General features: G+C 36.8%; 1 protein-coding gene across 1 annotated transcript in view; it reads left to right on the forward strand.

The window, feature by feature from the left end:
* The window catches only part of mre11 (double strand break repair nuclease mre11), a 154,951-nt gene that overhangs the window by 123,350 nt on the left and 8,053 nt on the right, over positions 1-23,548 (forward strand). Inside the window, exon 11 of the mRNA XM_067149355.2 lies at positions 13,195-13,452. Within this exon, the coding sequence (XP_067005456.2) occupies positions 13,195-13,452 (258 nt within the window). The remainder of the gene's footprint in view (positions 1-13,194; positions 13,453-23,548) is intronic.

The raw sequence follows: 23,548 nt of genomic DNA on the forward strand, positions 1-23,548 counted from the left end.
CTCCCCTGTGCACCTGCTGTATTCACTGGACTACTGTACTGTATGCATTTTAGATGCCCTGTACTTGGACGGAAAGTACCCAATGCCCTTAAAACATCGTGGCTTATCGAACTTTCCTGTGACAAGGGGAGAAAGTCTCTTGCTTCCATCTGCATAAGTAATAATAATAATAACTTAAATGTTTCCACCTTTTCAATACAATATATTCACAAGATTACAAAATTATACGGTACTAGTTTCGACCCATCTAGGGGTCATCATCAGCTGTATTGGAGCAAAGATCATTTGTGGCGAAATCCTAAGACATTCTTTGATTTCTCGCCACGACACCACTCTCGAAATTCAGAAATGCCAGCCCTTGCCATATCGCAAAGTATTCTAAGACCCATTAATGCATGCAATCGCTTTGATTCACAGATTAAACCAAAGACTTTAATATTACTTATCTAGACTCACAGAGCGTGGTGGCGCTATGCAGAACATTGAGCACTTTTGCACATCGTCATGTTGTCTGCGCTTTAGCTTCGAATGCATGGTTAGCACATGGTAATGTTTACAGTCCCTTGCATGTTTTCGATTTGAATTATGCCTGTTAGTGGATATGTTTTAGTATTATATGTGACGGAGTGATAATATACTGTTAAATATTTTTAAGGAATGTTGAAGCTGATACATTACGGTAGTTAAATTGATCGGGAACGTTAGGCCTAAAGTTAGGCCTTACATATGGAATGGAAAGATATTCACGAGGGTGAATTTGTGAGCAACCTTCATTTGTACAGCTTGCTATGAGAAGGGATGTGGTATTTCTTTTCACATGTGAGTAGAAATTGAACTGTTATAAAATTACTTTCATTGAACATAAACAAGAGCTAAACAGGTTATAGGGTGGTTGATTCAGAGAACGCATGAAATTTAGAATGTTTAGGCTTCTTCTTCTTCTTTTTCTTGTTTGTCTTTCTTCAATTCATCAAGGATAATTGTTCGAAACTAACAGCTATTCTGAAAAAGACTACATATTTTCCATACAGACTGTGTATCGGTATTACAAATTTTATAAACCTGGACCTAGAATCCGTAAAATATGATAGATAAAGCTTGATAAAACCTTTTTAATTTTAGGGTAAGGTATTGCTTCAAATTATTTTTCAATTATCTGAAAAATGATTTATTAGTACACATGTCTTAAGTTCTCCATTTTTTCAAACTTGCTTTATAATAAACGAATACAATTGTTAATATGTTATTCCAGAAAAATCTGACAATATAAATTCTAAATAAAGCTCATTACAAATTGTCAGTCCTTGTCTGCATTAGAAAACGTTATCAGAATAACTGTTCACCTATGATATTAATCTTTTTGCAATTCCTTTACTTTCAGCTTCATTTATATTCTTTCTGGTGTAAGTCATGGTGCTCATATTATAGACAAATTAGAACGTACTTTCAAATTTGTGCTCAGATAATGTTAATTCATATCAGTTTGTAAAAGCAGTAATACAGGTAGGCCTATTTAAGAAGATAATATTACGAGGAGGGTTTTACATCTTAAATTATAATATTCTTACTTAAGCCTAAACCACTCAGAGAAACTCAAACTAACACTAGACATTCATTTCATTTCAAGAAATACACAATAGAGGCAGACTAGCACCAGTGTAATGAATGTCAGGCAGCATTTACCTAAATCCAAATCACACAGAAATGATAATTTAACTTCTACTCATCAAATTATGTTATTTCATATCTAAACCAAACCCCATGGCACAACAGGCCCTAAAAGCCATTATCAAAGTGACCACAGCTGAGCCTGAAGGCCTGCAGAATACGAGGTGTCATGTGGTCAGCACGACGAATCCTCTCGGCCGCTATCTCACCGTCAGATAGCTCTGCAGTTGTAATCATATAGGCTGAGTGGACTTCGAACCAGCCCTCAGATCTAGGTAAAAATCTCTGACCGGGCCGGGGATTGAACCCGGGGCCTCCGGGTAAGAGGTAAGCACGTTACCCCTCCACCGCGGAGCCGCAATTTCATATTCAGAAAATGATAAAACATGTATTTGATGGTTTTAGAAAGATTTCCTCATTCATGTAAATTTTAAACAATCTGTCAGAGAATTGAGTAAAATTTGCTGTATTGACTTATCAGAGAGGAATCGCAAGCTATGTACCTTTCATAGAAAGATTTTATTTCGCAGGTTTCCTTTTTGTTGATATTGAAGATTATTGCTGTTGGTACAGGAGTTGGTAAATATTTAATTAATATGTTCTCCAGTCTTCTGAGAGTTAGGCAATTCTTATCTCACGATATGTAATCATACTTAAGTTGTAGACTGCTTTTTGAACATGTCTTCATATTTTCAATAAAGTACAGAGCCTAGGTTTCTATTACATATATCTGTTCCAAATGTTCAAACATATCAGTTACAAACATGACGGTTATTTTAGAGTTAGCGACATGATCATTTTTGAGGTACTGCTAGGCCTATATACTGTTCCTTTTTTTTTTCTTTCATTTTTCGGGGACTGAAATTCAAATATGTGTTTCTTTATATACAGTAAAACCTCGATAATTCGAAGTCGTTGGGACTCAAAAATCGGACTTCGAATTACGTGATTTCGAATTAACCGCCAATTCGCAATTCAGAAGTACCAACCCTTGCTGCGTTACAAAATATTCTATGGCCCATTACTGCATGCGGCTAACCTTGATTCACAGTTTATACCAGGGGGGTGAAAGTCTAATGGGGCTTATGGTTCCAATCTGTAGCTAGCTTCAGGTAGTTTTAGTCTCTCCTTTTAGATTGCACACAAGTAAGCATGAAATGAGCGATGTTAATAATTAAAGGCAGTTTGTCTCAAAGTGAAGTATTTCAAGTCTAACCTCAATCAGTGGGCCCTTCTAACAAATTAATTAGTCATATAACGTCAAGCATTGTGGAGATAATATTGCTGGATTGCATCGAATTCGACTTTACCCAATCGATTAACCTTGTTCGAACTTATATTGATTTTTATCGATAGTTCCCATGATGCTAGAGTGTGTTGTTTGAATTCCAAGTGCTCATGTGCTTGTGCTGTAAATCTTTGTTCCTTGTGCTTGTTTATTTGAAATATATCTTCGCCAATCCTCCTGAAATCCTGTTTGAGTACACATCAGGGGCTGGAAGCTGAATGGTTCTATTAATGTGGTTCTATATATTTCCTGCCTCAGTGCATTTAATTCTGTTATTCTTATTTTCATAAGGTACTTGGATATTGATGTGATACCCCATTCTCTTGCATATGGTGTGCTCTGTTGTCTTGCTTTCGAAGGGATTTCTTATTTGTTATAATATCAGCTTTGTGTTAATGTGCCAATCATTCATTTGAAGTTAAAGCTGGTTTGAGGTGTGTGTGTGGTTATGTTCTCAGTAACATAGTATGCCATACGAACTAGGGGTATCAGATCATTATTTACAACATAGTAAGTTCTTGGAAATAAAAATATATGAATTACAATGTATTGGGCATGGAAGTAGTAGAACTGCATTATTGTCGCTGGTTGGTGGGGGGTGGTGAGGGGCAGGGGCAAGGAGGGGGAGGAGCTGTAAGCATACCCGGATGTGCGTCACTGCGCCGAATGTCGCTTCTCTGCGCTATCTGTTGTGCACTGTGGCGCTATCTCTGATGAGAGACTGAAACTACTAGCGCCGAGTGGCTTGGTACCGAAATTTATCAGAGTTTCATCTCTATTCTCTTCTATCCTCTTTGGTTTATACCTTTCAAATGCCATGAAAAAAGAACTATTTCCAAAATGTATCCAAGAAGGTGCATTTACAGTATTCAAGTAATGCACTCGGATATCTCACTGGCAAACATAACCTCACGCAACGAAAGAAAGAAAAAAAAAAGCATGATTCAAAGACGAGGCGAAATCTATGCTGGCACCCATTTGCAAGTGTTTTATTAATTGGATTACTATACTTTACGCATTTTAGATGCCTTGTATTTACAAAGGAAGTACCCGATGCCCTTAAAATCAAACTTTTCTATGACTCTATCCTTGTACGATTTCCCGCCATGGCAGTTCTCTCGTACTTCAGAAATGTAAACACTTCCCGTGTCACAAAGTATTCTAATACATACAATCACCTCGATTCACAGTTTAAACCTTTCAAATGCCATGGAAAAAACTATTTCCGAAATGTATCCAACAAGGTGCATTTACAATGTTCAAATAATGCACAATTCAAAGACGAGGATAAATTATGCTGGTACCCCTGTGCAAATGCATTATTTTTTGGATTTCTCTACTGTTTGCATTTTTATATGCTTTGTACTTGCATGGAAAGTGCCTGACGCCCTTAAAACATTGTGGTTTATTGAATTTTCCTATGACGAGGGGATAAAGTTTCTCGCTTCCATCCCATGTGCATTGCAACATACTACTATGACCCATTTAAAACCATAAGACCATTTGGGCTTGCATTAAAATAAAGCAATGCAGTTTCACCGGCAATGACAATATTGTTCGGTGTCTTACGAATTTATTATCTGAGCTACGCTTTTTCTGCTGTCAGCACACCAGTGTTTGCGGATTCTGTTTTTCTGCACACTGCCTGTTGCATGATATTACGGCGTTCCTTAAAAGGTTGAATACAAAAGAATTCTGATTTCAGTCAACTTAGCAATCATGAAGCACACTATAGACCCACCGAAGTGAGTGTAAGTGCGGAAAGCTACCCTTCCACGTTCCGGAACGCGCGTTCTATTATGACGCGGAGCGGATAAATTTCCATTTGAAATTACTCTGTAACATACTATTGTTTTAAAATGTACCGGCAGTTTCGAATTAAAAGTCTGAATTTCGGTAATGGGGCCGACAATGTACTTCGAATTATGAATTATTCGTATTTCGCATTAAATAATTTAAATAACATGCAAAACTGTATCGCATGTTTCCAGGAACGAGAGCTTCTTCGAATTAGGAGGGATTTTGAATTAACCGATTTCGAATTATCGAGGTTCTACTGTATATTTATTTTTGTAGTACTGTATTTTTCAGTCTTTCTATTCAGTCTGATAAAGGTTTTTTTTTTTTTTTTAATTTATGTGTGCCACTTATGGGCTATCCAAAGTTTTTGTGTAGATTCTTCAGTTTCTATACAGAAGTATCTTTTAATGTTTCCACAGTCTTGATATTACAGTATATATATTTATTGCGTGTGAACATGGTAGTCGGTGTAGGCTGTCATTAATTTATTAGGGCGGATGTTTTCATGTGTGCGAAATGTAAGTTAAAGCATGAATTCCATACTATGATAATCCTCGTCAAGCTGAGGAGTGCCCACAACATGGCGGTATGCACATGGACATGTCTTCCCAAGTCACACGCTTCTGCACAGCCAGCGGTGTGGCTTTCAAGTGCCATGGAGGAAACTATTTCCAAAAAGTATCCAACAGAGTGCATTGGCATAGTCCTATTCAAATATTATGCACTTGGAAAAATCACTGGCAAACATAACCTCATGCAACGAAAAAAAATCCACACGATTCAAAGACGAAGACAAATATTGCTGGCTCCCCTGTGCAAATGCTTTTCTTTTTTTTTTATTACTTTACTGTTTGCATTTTTTAGATGCCTTGTACTTGCACAGAAAATGCCCGACGCCCTTAAAACGTGGCTTATCGAACTTTCCTATGACAAGGGGAGGAATTCTCTTGCTTCCATGTGCATTACAAGTTTCAACACAGTACGTTGACCCCCATCCTTGTACGATTTCCCGGCTGGCGCTTCTCTCGTTTAAAACCTTAAGTCCATTTGGGCTCGGCATTTAAAGAACGATGCAGTTTCATCAACAATGACAATAGTGTTCAGTGCGTATGAATTGATTATATGAGCCACCCTTTTTCGGCAACTGTCGGTACGTGATATTATGGTCTTCCTTAAAGCACTGAATACAAAAGACTTAAGATTTCACTTGAACTTAGCAAATATTAAGCACACTGTAGACACACCGTAGTTAGTGAAAGTGCGGTTAACTACCCCTGTACATTTCGGAAGACGCGTTCTATCACGATGCGGATAAATTTTGAATTTAAATTACTGTGTAAAATACTACTTTAAAGGCAGTTTTGAATTAATAGTCTGAATTTCAGTAATGGGACCGACATTGTTCTTCGAATTATAAATTATCCATATTTCGAATTAAACAATTTAAATAACATGCAGAACCTTACCTCATGTTTCCTGGAACGAGAGCTTCTTCGAATAAGGCGTGATTTTGAATTAACCGATTTTGAATCATCGAGGTTCTACTGTAGTCGAAAAGAAGGATTGAATAAACAATTTTTAGTACTACTGTGAATAACAACAATAACAGCCGTTAGCTGTTGATAAATAGTTGTGTGAAGGGTACATAGTACAGGGCTTAGTAGCAGTGGTCTGTTTTGAGTTTTTAAATATTACATTTTTCAGAATGTTAGGAAATACATTCCAACGATATGAGAATTGTTAATTTAGACCTTGTTCGGAAATAATGTCGTAAAATTGAAAAAAGAAAACAATGGGTTGAAGTCTTAGGCTCGTGATATTTATCTAGTAGGAGTAATGGATGATTTAACATTTGGCGTAGTCCATAGCGAAGAGATCAAATGTTAAAGTAAAACAACAACTTGATTGGAGTATCTTGACTTAAAATAAGCCAAGATATAGATGTTGATTCCCATAGGGAACCTGTAATATTTCTCCCAAATGAGTACATTTATAATACCTATATAAATGGTCTGTTATTGGACATTATAAATTTTCCAGCTAACTCATTCCTGGTTGCCAGCGTTTCGAGCCCGTGTGCTAAGTTGGGTTCATCAGTTGGTAAATAGCACACCCACCAAGACGCATGGCTAGTGCATACCGTGGAGGCCACTACGTAGGCTACTTAAAGACACCGGCAGTGCCGATGCACTATGAGAGACTTTGTCTCATTACGGATGCCTGCCTGGCCATCAGATGATATAGATCGTGATGCCCATAGGGAACCTGAAATATTTGTCCCGAATGAGTACATTTATAATACCAATATAAATGGTCTGTTATTGGACATTATAAATTTTCCAGCTAACTCATTCCTGGTTGCCAGCGTTTCGAGCCCGTGTGCTAAGTTGGGTTCATCAGTTGGTAAATAGCACACCCACCAAGACACATGGCTAGTGCATACCGTGGAGGCCACTGCCTAGGCTGTTTGAAGCCACTGGTATTATACAACAGGCTGTAAGTCAGAATTACTGATGAGGACTCTTCTTTCAGCCTAGTTTTTAACCTGAAGTCTGTATTTACATCATGCCTTTTTTAGATCAAAGAATTTCCACAAGGAAACTTTGTTTAAATATATATCCACCTGTTCAGTACTGTACAGCTATTTAGTTATAAATAGTCAGTTTAATCTTAAATTAGGACATGTTTCGGTCCTTGTATGGACCTTCTTCAGCTAACATCAAAAGTACAAGTTAAAATTAAAAGAGTACAAACACATTTAAAAAATAAAACAAATACATTTAAAAACATCTTATAAAATAATTGTTGTTTGCATCTAAAAGTATTTAAAAACAACTTTTTTTAAATATCATTGATCTGTCCGGGTGGTGATGGCAGGTTGCACAGCTTTTGTAGTGCTCAGGACTGGATGAAAAATGAAATGGCATATGGCTTTTAGTACCGGAATGTGACTGAGGACTTCGGCTCGCCAGGTGCAGGTCTGTTGATTTGATGCCTGTAGGTAACTTGCACATCGTGATCAGGATGAAATGATAATGAAGACGACACATACACCCAGCCCCCATGCCAGCGGAATTAACCAATGATGGTTAAAATTCCCGACCCGAACGTTATGGAAACAATTGGAAGAGGACTTTGTTCAGGAGTGGATGTAGAAAGGTTAGAGGAGAAGAAGAAGGAGAAAAAAAAGAAGACGTTGTTGTTGTTGTTGACTGCAGATTGTTTTGTCATTAATTTTGAAAGTCTTGACAAATTACAAATTTTAGGTTGTGTAATAGCTAAAGTCCGCACGGCCTTACTTCTAAACTGAAGTTTCGCAAAAAATGAGCATCGCCTTTCCTCTGTTGCTAGCGCGCTATGCCCGCAAGAACAGCCCTTGTAAAATGTAATACCATACGCAGAAAAACTAATGAATATGGATTGAAAACAAATTCACAAAAACTATACTTACTAACAACATCTGGCACTAATAAGAGAATATATTATTAAGAATAAAAGAGAATGAGGAAATAAAACATCACTCACCGCTAATGGCTGGCACAGGAAGGAGGTTATGGCCTACAAAGGGAACACTCCACTGATCTCAAAGTCACTAGAACCCTCCAACAATATAAAAAGTACACTAATTACTGAAGGAAAATGCAAAAGATCGCGAAGTGTACCGAATACCATACACGCTGAGAGAGATAGGTTAACCACATGGCGAATGTAAATATTGGAGTTGGCAACTGGGTTTCGAGATTGTGCTCTACAGATATAAATCGATATGAATGACGGATTGGGATTGGTTGGATGTCTATGCTTCAGCACATAACCAGCAGACAGAGCCAAAATCTGCCAAAACGTCAATTTAGAAGTAGAGCCGTGCGGAGTATAGAGAAGTGAAAATGCTTACATTACTTTTGAGGGCTGAGTTAAGCAGCATGGCCGCTAACATTATTGACAACTCCAAAATTGAAATTTTTGAAAATTAGTGCAGCATTACCAATAGTGGCAGCGATTATTGTGTGGAAACGGATGAAAAGGCAATAGATGAAAGCAGTGAGAATGATGTTAATGAAAAGAGTGCCTCAGAAGTTCTGAAAATGAATTTAAGATGAAGACTATCTCCTAAATGTGTCAATAAAAAATGTCAAATTATCAGTCTAGGTAAATATTTGTTTTTGGAAGATCTAATTGGGAATATTTGAAACTGTTGCATGAAGAAGTAGGGCAGTACTTCAAAACTTCACCATAGTTTATAAATAAGTTATATTTTGGAAATTTAATTCTTCTAAACTTCCAAAGATCATGTATTAAGAATAAATTATATTCTAAAAATTTCATTCTTTTAAACTTCCAAAAACCATGTTTTAAAAATAAGTTGTATTCTCAAAATGTATTTTGGTGTACAAAATAAAAAGAATATTTTTCTTTATGTACATAGATCTTCATTATAGACTGTTATGCCTTTCAGCGTTCAGTCTGCAAGCCACTGTGAATTTACTAAACACCGCCACAATCCTCTATTTGTAACTAGCTCTTTGGCCTCGTTTAGTTCCGTACCTCTTATCTTTAATTCATTAGAAACTGAGTCCAACCATAGTAGTCTTGGTCTCCCTCTCTTACCCTCCATAATTGAGTCCATTATTCTCCTGGGTAACATCTAATCCATTCGCCTCACATGACCCTATCACTGAAGCTGATATATGGACACAGCTTCGTCTATGAAGTTCATTCCTTACTTAGTGTTTATTTCCTCATTCTGAGTACCCTCCTGCCATTATTCCCACCTGTTTCTACCAACAATCATTCTTCCTACTTTTATGTCTGTTACTTTGAACTTATGGGTAAAATTTCCTGAGTCCACCAAGCTTTCACTCATGTAAAGCAAAGTTGGTCTGAAAACAGACTGTTGTAAAGATAGTTTTGTCCAGGAGCTGACTTCCTTCTTACAGAATACTGTTGTTCGCAACTGAAAACTCATTGTATTAGCTTTGCTGCGCCTTGATTCCATCTCGCATATGTTACTGTACTACCATCCAAGGAGAATACACGTCCTAAATGCATGAAATGATCTACCTGTTCCAACTTTGTATTCCCACCCTGACCTTCAGTTCTCTTAGGTTTCTTATCTACTGACATCAGTTTAGTCTTGGAAAGGCTGATTTTCATACCAAACTCACTGCACCTACTTTCAAGTTCCAAGATATTAGAGCGCAGGCTTTCAGCACAATCTGCTATTAAAACAAGTCATCAGCATACGCCAGACTCTGCATTTTCACGTAACTGAATCCCTCCCTGCTACTTTATGCCCTGCAGTGGATGATCCGTGTAAACTTTGAACAGCAAAAATGAAAGATTTCAGCCTTGTCTAATACCTGTAAGTACTCTGAGCCAAGAACTCATTCTACCATCAAAATCTCACTGCAGCCCAATTGTTAACATAAATGCCTTTGATTGATTTTAATAATCTACCTGTAATCCCAGTCCCCTAGTATGGTGAACATCGTCTTCATTATTCTATCATATGCCTTCTCTAGATCTACGAAACATAAACTTAACTGTCTATTCCTCTTGTAGCATTTTTCAGTTACCTGGCGCATACTGAAAATCTGATCCTCACAGCCCTTCTGTGGTTTGAAACCACACTGGTTTTCATCCCAATTTACTCTCACCCACCGATCACACCCTCCCTTCCAAGATCCCAGTGAACATCGTGCCTGTTATACTGATCAGTGAAATATCTTGGTAGTTGTTGCAATCCTGCCTGTTTCCTTGGTTATAGATTGGTGCAGTTACTGCTTTTGTCCAATCAGAAGGTACCTTACTAATATTCCATAGTAATCAAATCAAATCTTATTACTCTATAAAGCCATTTTATCCCTGCCTTCCCATTATATTTCACCATTTCAGGACTAATTTCATCTGTTACTGCTGCTTTATGACAGTGGAGTTTATTTACCATCCTTTCCATTTCCTCAAATGTAATTTCAGCAACATCATTGTTCTCCTCTCCACGAGCTCGATTGTTCACGGCGTCACCAGGAATATTTTCTTTTACGTTGAGAAGATTTTCAAAAATATTCCTTCCACCTGTCCAGGGATTCGCTGGAATCTATTATTGGTTTGATTTTCGTAACCACACCCGGGTGACTGGAGTGGGACATTGATGATGATGTTGGTTGATTTTCTTAAAGTAGTGTTCATTTCCTTTTTCACTCCCTTTCTCTATTACTGTCCAGAAAGGTTTCCCTGCCACTTGACCTAGCCTTTCCAAGTTATTACCAAAATCTTCCTATGACTACTTTTGGTTCAAAAACTATGTTTGCTTTTTTCATCTTTACATACAGTTGTTCCTAGGCATTCCCTTGCTGTTTCTACTACAGCATCCCTGTATGCTACCTTTTCTCTTTCTATATCTTGAACCTTCTTACTGTCCATTGTCTGGAGTTTTTCAATAATCCTATCCATGTACTTCTGTTTAATTTCCTCTTCCTGGACATTTTCTACCTTCCTGCAGGCAGATTTCACTTTCTCAGTCCTAGGCCTAGAGATACATAGTTCGCTACAGATCAGATAGTGGTCTGTATCATCTAAAAATCTCCGGAAAACCTGCACATTCCTAACAGATTTCCAAAATTGAAAGTTATGATAGAGGCTATTATGGATCTAATTCTCTTACACTCCCATGTGTAGCAGGGAATTGCCTTAGGCTTGAAAAATATAATCCCATACTAGCGTAGAAGTTTAGTGAAAGTTTCCCATTCCTATTAGCTTCCATATTTTCCCCAGATTTACCCATCACTTTCTCATATCCTTCATTCTGTTCCCAAGTCTCGCATTTAAATCAACCAGTAGCACTATCCTATCCCTGCTGTTGACCCTATGATGTCACTCAATACTTCATAAAACTTGTCAACTTCCTGCTCATCTGCCTCCTCACGTGGTGAATACACTGAGACAATTCTCATCTTAATTCCTCCAACTGCCATATTTACCCACATCCTACACTCACTTATGTGCCTAACAAACATTATGTTGTGTGCAATAGTATTCCTGATGAACAGTCCTACCCCATACTGTGCCCTTCCCTTTTTAACACTCATCAAAAACACTTTATAAACTCCTTCCCTTCCCCCCCTTATTCCCCCCTTACCCGAATATCATTAACTCCTAATTTGTCCGGGCAAATACTTTGCTGACTCAGCACGTTCTACTTTCTTTATTCCATAATCCCCATTAATATTGATAGCTCCCCATCGAATCCATTTCTTTCGCCAAGTTATTTCCAAGGAGTCCCTTGCCTGTCGAATTGAAGTGGGACTCCTTTACTCTCATAGATCTGAGGCTTGCTGAAAATGTTCTGAGCTCAGTAGATTTTGCAAAGCAGGATGCTTCCCTACTTACACATGGTCCCAGTGAGGTACTCTCCTCTAATGGGTTAACGACCACCCGGTGGATTGTAGAGTCCTAGCTGCCTGAGCGTAAGGAGAGCCATGACACAGAATATGTTGGAGATGCTCTCTCCCATTCCATAGCAACTGGTATACTGACTCTCGGGACCACTTACTAGGCCACTCAGCCGTTGCCCACGGTTCGCAAACAAACGTGATTACAATGACCCTCACCATGAACCATAATATTTTATAACTATATTTTATTTAATTCATATAGTTTTATTTATTAATGTTATCATAATTTAATAAACTGATATTTTTGTTACTATTGGAACACTTATATAGAAGAGTCAGCTCACCAATGTTTTATGTGGATATGTTTAGATTAAGTTGTATGTACAGGCAGTGTTTTCTATTATCCAGAGCACTCAGGCAAAGCAAGTGCTGCCCTTGATACTTAAACCTACTGCAGTTCTACAGTTAAATTGACTATAGCCAGTACTGATAAATATGACATTTTTCTCTTAAAATGAGTGATTGGGAATCAAAGGTTAGTGAAATTGAGATTTCTAGATAACAGATGCAGGAAAATAATAAATAAATATATGTTATAATAAGAGTGTCCACACCGAGCTCGATAGCTGCAGTCGCTTAAGTGCGGCCAGTATCCAGTATTCGGGAGATAGTAGGTTCGAACCCCACTGTCGGCAGCCCTGAAAATGGTTTTCCGTGGTTTCCCATTTTCACGCCAGGCAGATGCTGGGGCTGTACCTTAATTAAGGCCACGGCCGCTTCCTTCCAACTCCTAGGCCTTTCCTGTCCCATCGTCGCCATAAGACCTATCTGTGTCGGTGCGACGTAAAGCAACTAGCAAAAAAGAGTGTCTACAGGACTGCCAGAATTTGAACAAGAGGTCTAATCAAACAATACTCAGAGAATAATAGATCAAGGCTCCACTGTATTTTTCTTTTAATTAATTGTTATTTTAATCTGAATTTGTAGAAATATACAAATACAAAACTGCTCCTTATCCTGGCAATATGTAATGTTCTATGACAGGCAGTGCAGTTGCTGGAAAACAAGGAGCGTCTCAAGGGTCAGAGCCAGAGACAAACTGAGTATGGCAGTGACACAGACGATCAAGACAGTGATGCGGAACAGGACATTCTGATTACCAAGTCAACCTCAAGCAGAGGACGTGGTGCTCGTGGCCGTGGCAGAGGGCGTGGCCGTGGCAAGCTGGAGGACAATGACACTAGTATGGTCACTGGTAGGAGAGGTGGCCGCGGAAGCAGAGGAGGAAGAGGAGCAGCAGCGGTAAGTGTGCTCATTGTCTGTAAAAATATTTGCTTTTTTTCTACGTTGTTGTTTGGATCTGCAGTTCCATAGACTAATAGCTGAATATAGACTATTGCACCATCCTGAGGGGTAGTTTCATGCTTGCACCATATTGGGCGATCATTTTTTAATATGAACATTAACTTGGGTAACAATTGCTCCGGCTATTTTTCCCCTCGATCTTCCATCATCCTAATAGATCATCTAATGGATGAGTGCACTATTAATTTGGTGCTGAGTGTCGTTGGCTAAGTTCATTTTAAATATTCATTATATTCGCAGTTATTGCCTCAAGGAAATCTAGCGGAATCGTAACTTAGAATTCTCCTATCGGAATATATACGATATGGTAATCCTAACTTTGCCTGGTGACACCTCTCAGGGATAATGAAATTACTTTTTCAAAAAAAAATACTATTTTAACGTGAGGTCAACTGAGGCACCACATCTCAACATCAACAAATTATTCTCGATACCATTCATTATCCAAAATCATTATTATGTTTTCCAAGTCCAGTCATCCGAATATAAGTGAAAAAAAAAATTAAATAATTTTTTTTTTTCTTTTTTTAATGAATTAAATCAAGATCACCTAATCCTAATAATATCTGCCTATCTCCTAAAATAATAGCCTCCAAATTAGAAAATCTATATTTTATTTCTTGATTCCGGAATCACAAAAGAAAATAATATTTATCATTATCAATTATCTTCTTCTTCTTCTATAATAAAGAAATCTTTTGGTTGAAAAAAATAAGTCTGAGTCCCTAATCCTAATTAAATTTCTTAATACCATTATTTAATTTAAGTCCAGCAGTTCTTGTTACTTTTATACATAATCAACTGGTAATTAAAAAATTAATAAAAATGATTTGAAGAAAAAAAAATGCTTATTTTCGTCACTATCATATCAACATTATTTCATTATTCACTCTTTTTGGCGTCTTAACGTTAGTAATCACAAGTAAGTTCCAAATTATTTTGGCCCAAAAATGGCTATTTCAAATATATTTTGTTCTTAAATTGAAAAATATTGGTCTCCTCGAAAGTATCATTAGATTAAAATATTCAAATAACATCTTAAATAAATGTAGGTATCGTTCAAAGTTTAATTATCACTGTATTTCTAATAGAAATTGTACCAAACATGTTTTAGGGTTTAGCATTAATTAATCAGGCATCCCTGATTCCGTAGACATGCATTTGGTTAATTCCTAAACGTAATTGCAGTAAAGGTTTTGAATTATGGGATTATTATTTGAATTAAAATTCATTCTTGACAACAAACTTCCAATGACATTTATAACAACGTTGGTATGAATTAATTATAAAGACGACAAGTTTCCCTTCATATATTTCCTACCTGGATATTTCTTCCGAAGACAGTGTAAGGTAACCTAATTATATGAAATATGCGGTGTCTTGCAATGTACGCGTGTACCATTAACCCTAAATACCATTCATAATCATTTTATTATTCTGCCGCGAATAGTAATCATCACCATCGGCTCATATTACGTCGTATTTACCGTCAAAACTACTCATAAATACATCTATCTCTCCATCTACTACCGTTAATTACCATCATATCATATAATTCAATCTCATAAACACATTACGACGAATAATTATACACGTTTGCACATTAATGTGCCAATCAAACCATAAATTCTCTATGTAAACACATATCGTCACCAACATGACGGCAAATCATTCCAACATCATATTACTTTACCATAATAGTACACTTTTGGGTTATAATTCATATATCATACGCGTAAACCTGCTAGCTTAATAATAATATGCATATATAAATTAAATAAGTTGATATCTACTCACTTTTCATTGCGTCGAATCGGCAAACATATTCAGGTTATACGTAAATCAACTATCTTCTTCAAGAATATTTAAGGTTACGTCATTCAAAATATGAAGTTTTCGTCCCATAATAGTTATAAATTACAGTCCAAATCTCTCCTGGTTTTGCCTTACGCATTCCTATATTATGTCATAGACTGTAGAATCTGGAAGAAGTACCTATTCCCCTACTAGTAATAATAGCTCAACATGGACAATTTCATTTCGAAGATAATAACGTCTGTGATTTTATCACGAAGAACTAGGTTAAATACCGTACCAAATATGCACTATAATATCATTACAAATTTACTACATATCAATTTCAAGAAAATAAATATCTCTTTGGAACTTATCTTGTGATTACTGACGTTAGATGGTCGGCCTCGGACTGGATGTTGTCATCTAGGGACTGCGTCGAACGGCATCTTCCTCTGCTACGTCCCCATTTGGTTGTGACTCGGGATTCGGGATAGCAGTAACAGCTGGGCGGCTTCCGTCAGACAGTCGGCTCCATGTCCCGTTTAGCCTTGCATCATGATGTTGCGGTCGATCATAACAGAAAGAAATATTTCCAATCCATGCATTAGTTTCATATCCATACTCTCAAGAATAAATTTCAGGCTTGTAATTAATGTCAGGTTTTAAAATAATACTTCAATATTGATCTTTAGTAAGAACTTGACAGTTAAATTTTTGCAAGTTATTCCTGTAAATATTCTCTTTTCTATACGGCTAATCACTTTATACTTCGTAAAATTTAACTTGGTTACTTGTACGGACTTGAATATCCACTTCGACTACTGTTAGGGTATTTCCTAACTCCCTTCACGATATTCTTTTGTGAATGTCTGTTTTGCGAATATTCTCTCACTTCGCGAGCTCTCCAGTAAGTAACTTGTATAATATCTTCCTTCTGTCCAGACGAATACTGACTATATTTCGTGAGGATAGTTTATTTCGATTTTACGTTGCGGAATTTTTTTTATTGTTCAGCTTCTTGTTCTTCTTTTAACAATATTAAAACCTTCTATTATTTTACCACGGCCGTATGGATCCTTGACAATTCCCCGTCTCGGTCCGTGATCTAGGCATCATTAATTTGTCGAATAAATATCTTTGCCGTCACGTGCACGGCCTTCTTGAATATATACACGCTCGTAAAATGTAAACACTTCGAAATCATGGCCTAATTTATTTAATATGTGCATTCCTTTGTGACGTATGGCCCAATTACGTAATCTTCGCGATTACTACCGTGCATGGCAAACTTATAGCTTCGTATGACGACCTTCATCCCGGAATTAGGACGATGAAAACGGTACATTTATCCTCCTGCCATAGATAAATAAATATGCTGCTCGCAGTATATTTATTTCAATTTTTATTATTCTAAACTGATGTAGCTTTTCATCGGCCTGATTTCGCTCATCTATATCATATGTTTCAGATTTTAGTTAATATTCTATTCTTGATCTTCTTTATAATATGGTTTCATGTTTGATGCATTGTATACGTTTTGATATGTCCCATCCAGGCTTTCTAACATATATGCGTTGTTCCCATAAACCTTCTTTACCACATATGGACCATCATATAAATGAACGAATTTGGCGAATATTCTTTCTGAAACGTTAGAGATTGGTACTTTCTTTATCATCACCAAGTCATCAACCCGGAATGGTGAGTGGAATTTCTTATGTTGGACTCTTCTTCGGCGTTTGTTTGCCTGTTCTTCTAATTTGGCACTTACTATTTGATTAATCTCTTCGCAAGTGGGTTTTGGTTCTTCATCTTTTCCTATAATCTCATCCCATGGTCGAGTTGGTCGTTCGTTCAAATGTACGAGTCTTGGTATCTGGCTCGTTGATTCATGGACAGTGTCATTCATACATGCTTCGATTATTTTAATTACTTCAATCCATTTCCAATGACTTTGGGAGCAATATATCCTACAATATTTAGAAATTTCTCGCATGCATCGCTCCACTGGATTGGCTGACGGGTGTCTTACTGAACAATAGACATGTTTAATTCCTAAAATTTGCATTGCATCCTGGAATTCACCCGATGTAAACTGTGTTCCTCTATCAGTTAAGATTCTTTTCGGTTTTCCCATCTGGGGTATAACGTTTTTGTTTATAACTCTCAGTATTTGTTTAGTTGTTGCTCTCTGTATAGGCTGTAGGACTGTGAATTTTGAAAAAATGTCCATTGTGACAACTACGTACTTATTTCCTTTAACAGCTGTTGGTAACCTTCCATATAAATCTGTTGCAAAGATCTCACGAGGAGCTGTTGGTATTATTGCAATTGGTTCCTGCTTGGTAAGGAAAGGAGTATATTTTGTCCTTTGGCATGTATCACAGGTCTTGATTACATCTCTAATTGTTTGTCTCATTCCTGTCCATGTAAATCTTTCCATTATCGTCCTCACCACCTTTTCTATTCCTCCATGTCCAATTATCCTATGGGCATGCCAAATTATCCCTTTCTGCAAAGATCTGGGTACTACTATTTTGGTCTTTTTCAAATCTTTGCCGACATACTGCTTCAATATTCCATGTTCCATTATATATTTACCATCTCTATTATTTTCCCTGTCGTCATCGAAATCACTTTGTTCAATCCTTGTCATTTCTAACATTAATTTCTCATCTGCTCTTTGCCATGCCGATATATCCCTTAGTTTTTCTAAAAATTCTTCGTCCTGTCTTACTAATTCGATCTGATTTATAGTTTCTTCTTTTACCACAGGATTCCTGCTTAATGCATCCGCGAGGATATTGTCCTTCCCACTACAATGCTCAATTCTAATATTAAACTGTTGGGCGAATAAAATCCATCGGGTGACTCTTTCACTTAGCATCGCCGCCTTAAGACCGAATTCCAAAGCTTTGTGGTCTGTACGTATAGTAATTGGAAATCCATATACAATCTTTTTCCACTGTTGCAGAGCATAAATAATTGCTAGTAACTCGTGCTCAGTTGTTGTATAGTTTACTTCATGGCTGCGTAACTTGCGGCTTGCAAATGCCAAGTATACTCGATCCTCATCATTTTCTGGTGCCTCTTGGTATAAGTATGCTCCTATACCGACATTTGATGCATCCGTTTGTATGATAAACTCTTTAGTATAATCCGGATATCCTAACTTGATACTATTTGCCATCAATCTTTTCATTGCCAGGAAAGCTTCTTCTGTGTGAGTATTCCATTTCCATTTGTTGTTTAATTTTAACAAATCCTGCAATGGCGCTGCAATTTCTGTATATCCTTTACAGTGATTTGCGAAGAACTGGGTCATTCCCAAAAATTGCCTAACTTGTTTTATACGCGTTGGCCTAGGAAACTCGCAAATTGCTTGAATTTTAACTGGATTAGGTTTCACCCCGTTTCCGTCAATCACATGTCCGACAAATAATATCTCATTTTGACAAAATTTTGATTTGGCCAGGTTAATTTTGAATCCTGTAGTTTCCAAATTATCTAATAATTGCTTCAACTTACTACAATGTTCGTCAAATGTTTCTGTTGCAAAAACCATGTCATCCACATAGCATGTCACATATTCTTTTACGTCAGGTAACAGGTTCCTATCTAATGCCCTTATCAATACAGCACAACTGTTTTTCAATCCGAAAGGCAACCTACAATAAACATATGTTTGGTTGTCGAACATAAATCCGGTTAGAAGTCTAGATTTTTCTTCTAAAACTATATGATGAAACGAAGATGTAAAATCCAAACTCGAAAAATACTTCTTGCCCTTAAATTTCTTTATTATCTCCTTAATTTTTGGAACTTGATTATATTCTGGTATTAATTTCTCATTTAACTTTCTACAATCAAGGCAAATTCTTAGTTTTCCGTTACTTTTCTTTACAATGACTAATGGATTCAAATATGGTGTAATAGTCTTTATAATTATACCATCAGCTACCATCTCTTGGATGATCTTCCTTACTTCCTGGAAATATTTTTCAGGTACGTCATATAACCTTCCTTTGTATGGTGTCCAGTCATTTGCGATGATTTTATATTTAAAATTCGGAATCTTTCCCGGTTTATCCTTAAATATTCCTGAATACTTTTCTATTATCGAATATAATTTCTGTTTCTCTTTAGGACTCAATTTCGTTTCTGCAATCTTTCTCCAAATGTCTGGCTCTTCTTTTTCTTCATCTTTTATCAAGATCTTCTCCAAGCTATGTATAATTTCTTCCATTTCCTGAGTCTCATTTAACGGTATTTCCTCTTCCATTAACTTTTCAGTTTCAACAGCTTCAAATTTCATATGCTCCGTGTTTTCCGCCTTTCCCTCTAACTTTATCCTTTCCTTGATTATCTTTCCATTTTCCTTAACGATGGGAAACCTTACTTCCTGATTTTTCAAGTCTATTACCATCTCCGTTGTTACAATAAAATCCACCCCAAGAATCACATTGTATTTAATTTTGTTCATAATTATGAATGGGTGTTCAAATATAAATCTACCAATCCTGACATTTAAATAAGTTTGTAATTTACATTCGACAGATTTATCTGGTATAATCCCTCTTATTTTCATTTGTGCAACTGGTATAATTGGCAACTTTCCTTCTTGATTTACCTCAACAAATAATGCTTTTGATATAACACTTATACTTGCTCCTGAATCAACCAAGCAATGTGTTTTCAGGCCATTTATTCGTGCAGTAACAATGGGTAAGTACGATTTATTTTCTTTATGAATTTCTTGTGTCTCATCTAATAATTCATCCGGATCGATATCCCAAGCCTCAATTTGTAGTACATACCAACTCTTAATTTTGTCGCCCAATTTTTCCAAAATGTCATCTCCCTTACTCTCTACATCGAAATTGGCGTTTTTTTTTTACTCTGGGAGTCTGTCTGATATGATTGAGCTTCTGGATTCAGTTTTTGCCCTTCTCTATCTTTTCTTTTGTATTCCTGAAGCTCTAGACTTTCGGCTCCCTCTATGTCTCCATTGATGTCTCGATCCCTGATCGCTTCTTCCCATCTTTTCTTTTCTCTAGTTTCTTTTCTCAATTCCTGTATATACTGTCTATTCCTATTCTCCCTATTATTGTACCTGTTCATCGGTGCTCCATGATACATTGGTCTCTGCCTGTAACTTCCTCTTTCTCTTTCATTTCTAAATCGGCTAGGCTGTCGATGACATGGCAAAAATCGTCTCTCTTCATTCTGCCTTCCATTATCATGCCCATTCTGCCTGCATCTGCATCGGTTTCGATCACCTGTCCTCTCATCATCATCACTAAGTTCTCTCTTCCTTGAGCTTCTATCGTTTTCTCTTTTCTCGGATACCGATTTCTTCTGATTATTTTCCCAATTTATCACGTTCACTTCTTCTTGATTGTTTGTATTTCTATGGATTCTTGCTGTCGGATGACTCGACGTCATATCCAGCTGCCTTAAAATACTTTCCATTTCAATTGCGGAAGTTACATTTGCAGCAGCTAATAATCTTTGAGTTTCTGGAGGAAACTGCTTTTGAATTGTCTTTATCGCCTCTAATTCGCTGGGCGCAGAATCTAGGTCCTGGAACCTATGAAACTGGTACGAGAAGTAGTCACTAAATCTCGTTGGTCCTACCGACGAATATCTTTTTGAATACAACTCCAATCTAAGGTTTTGTTGAATCTCCGGATTCCAAAATCGTTTGAGAAATGCGACCTTGAACTCATCGTAATCGTGGAAAGTGTACTTAAATGCCTGATACCACAAATTCGGATTTGCATCTAAGTGTTTTTCTACTATCCTAAGTTTCTTTTCGTCAGGTATTCTATTTTCTTTAAAATATTCCTCCATTTCTCGCAAGAACCTCTTTGGTGACATTGCCGCGGTATTACTAAAATTTTTGGGCCTGTCATCGTACGTTTTTACAATATTTATAATGGCTGGGCTTCCATTTCCAATATTTCCAACTATAACGTCCTTACTGCTCTGATCAGTTTCGCCCGAAATTGTCGGTGTTCCTTCCCTGTCATTTATATTTATATCTACGATTCTCTGTTCATTCAATTGTTTTGACATCTCTAATTTTGAAGTTTGAATTTCACCCCTTATATTCTGAATTTCTTTCTTCATCTCGTCAATTCCCTGCTCCGTTCTAATCATTCTCTTCTCCGTTTCATTTTTGTTCTTCTTCATTTCTTCATTTAAAATTTTCATCTCATCTCCAATATGGTCACGTGCTAATATAAAATTATCCCCCAGCGTTTTATTTGCTGTTATTACGTTCTCATTTATGTCTTTTAACTTCTCTTCATATTGATTCCATTTTTCTTGGGAATCCACCCTCATCGACTCCATGTTTTCCGTTAGCTTCTTAATTTCATCCTCTTTCAATTCCTGGATATAATTTCTATTTTCAGCTAATTCTCCTCTAATTTTATCCATTTCATTATGGATCTCTTTGTTCTTATCCTCCATCTTTTCCATCATTTCAGTTCGAAGTTCGCTTATCCCGTTTTTCATCTGGGAAACTTCTTCTTCAATCTTGCCAATTCCTGTTCTAATCATCTCCTCTTGCCTCTTCTCCATCCTTCTCATCTCCTCAATCTGGCTTCGATGCCTTTCTTCTTGTTTTATTTGGTATTCCTCCTGTTTCTGTCGGTATTCTTCTCGAAATCTTCCAAATATTTCTTCCAATTGCTCTTTCTGTCTCACTTCTTGCTTCCTCAGTATTTCTTGCTGTTTTTCTTCTTGTTTCCTTATCATTTCTTGCTGTTTCTCTTCTTGTTTATGATTATGTTCTTTTTGCTCTTCTTTCATATTTCTCATCTCCACCATCATTTCTTTTAACATTTCCATTATTCCCTTCTGTTCGTCTTTTGTCTTGTCTAACTTTTCGGTTATCTGGTTTATCTGCTCATCCTTCTCCTTAAATTTCTGTTCCTGTTCTTTTTTTGCCTTTTCTGCATCCTCTATCATTCTATTTATCTCCTCATCCTGTCCTTGCAGTTTCTCTCCCTGCTCCTTCTGATATTCCTCTAATTGTAAACGAAGTTGGTTCAAACTCGTCATATTTGCATTTACTATAATCCAACCTACTCAAAAGTCCAAATTCCCTAAATTATGACTTAAATTCAATAAAGTTTATATCAATTGCTCAATCAATATGGAAAACCAACTATCTGACTTCCCCCGCTATTCAGCCGTCCTACTATCCCAGTCATTCAAAATATTGAAAATAAGCATTTTTTTTTTTTTTTTACTTTTTTTTTATTTTTTTTTTTTTTTATCTCTCCTGGTTTTGCCTTACGCATTCCTATATTATGTCATAGACTGTAGAATCTGGAAGAAGTACCTATTCCCCTACTAGTAATAATAGCTCAACATGGACAATTTCATTTCGAAGATAATAACGTCTGTGATTTTATCACGAAGAACTAGGTTAAATACCGTACCAAATATGCACTATAATATCATTACAAATTTACTACATATCAATTTCAAGAAAATAAATATCTCTTTGGAACTTATCTTGTGATTACTGACGTTAGATGGTCGGCCTCGGACTGGATGTTGTCATCTAGGGACTGCGTCGAACGGCATCTTCCTCTGCTACGTCCCCATTTGGTTGTGACTCGGGATTCGGGATAGCAGTAACAGCTGGGCGGCTTCCGTCAGACAGTCGGCTCCATGTCCCGTTTAGCCTTGCATCATGATGTTGCGGTCGATCATAACAGAAAGAAATATTTCCAATCCATGCATTAGTTTCATATCCATACTCTCAAGAATAAATTTCAGGCTTGTAATTAATGTCAGGTTTTAAAATAATACTTCAATATTGATCTTTAGTAAGAACTTGACAGTTAAATTTTTGCAAGTTATTCCTGTAAATATTCTCTTTTCTATACGGCTAATCACTTTATACTTCGTAAAATTTAACTTGGTTACTTGTACGGACTTGAATATCCACTTCGACTACTGTTAGGGTATTTCCTAACTCCCTTCACGATATTCTTTTGTGAATGTCTGTTTTGCGAATATTCTCTCACTTCGCGAGCTCTCCAGTAAGTAACTTGTATAATATCTTCCTTCTGTCCAGACGAATACTGACTATATTTCGTGAGGATAGTTTATTTCGATTTTACGTTGCGGAATTTTTTTTATTGTTCAGCTTCTTGTTCTTCTTTTAACAATATTAAAACCTTCTATTATTTTACCACGGCCGTATGGATCCTTG

The sequence above is a fragment of the Anabrus simplex genome, chromosome 6 (assembly GCF_040414725.1).
Source record: "Anabrus simplex isolate iqAnaSimp1 chromosome 6, ASM4041472v1, whole genome shotgun sequence".
In the NCBI taxonomy this organism is placed as follows: Eukaryota; Metazoa; Arthropoda; class Insecta; order Orthoptera; family Tettigoniidae; genus Anabrus; species Anabrus simplex.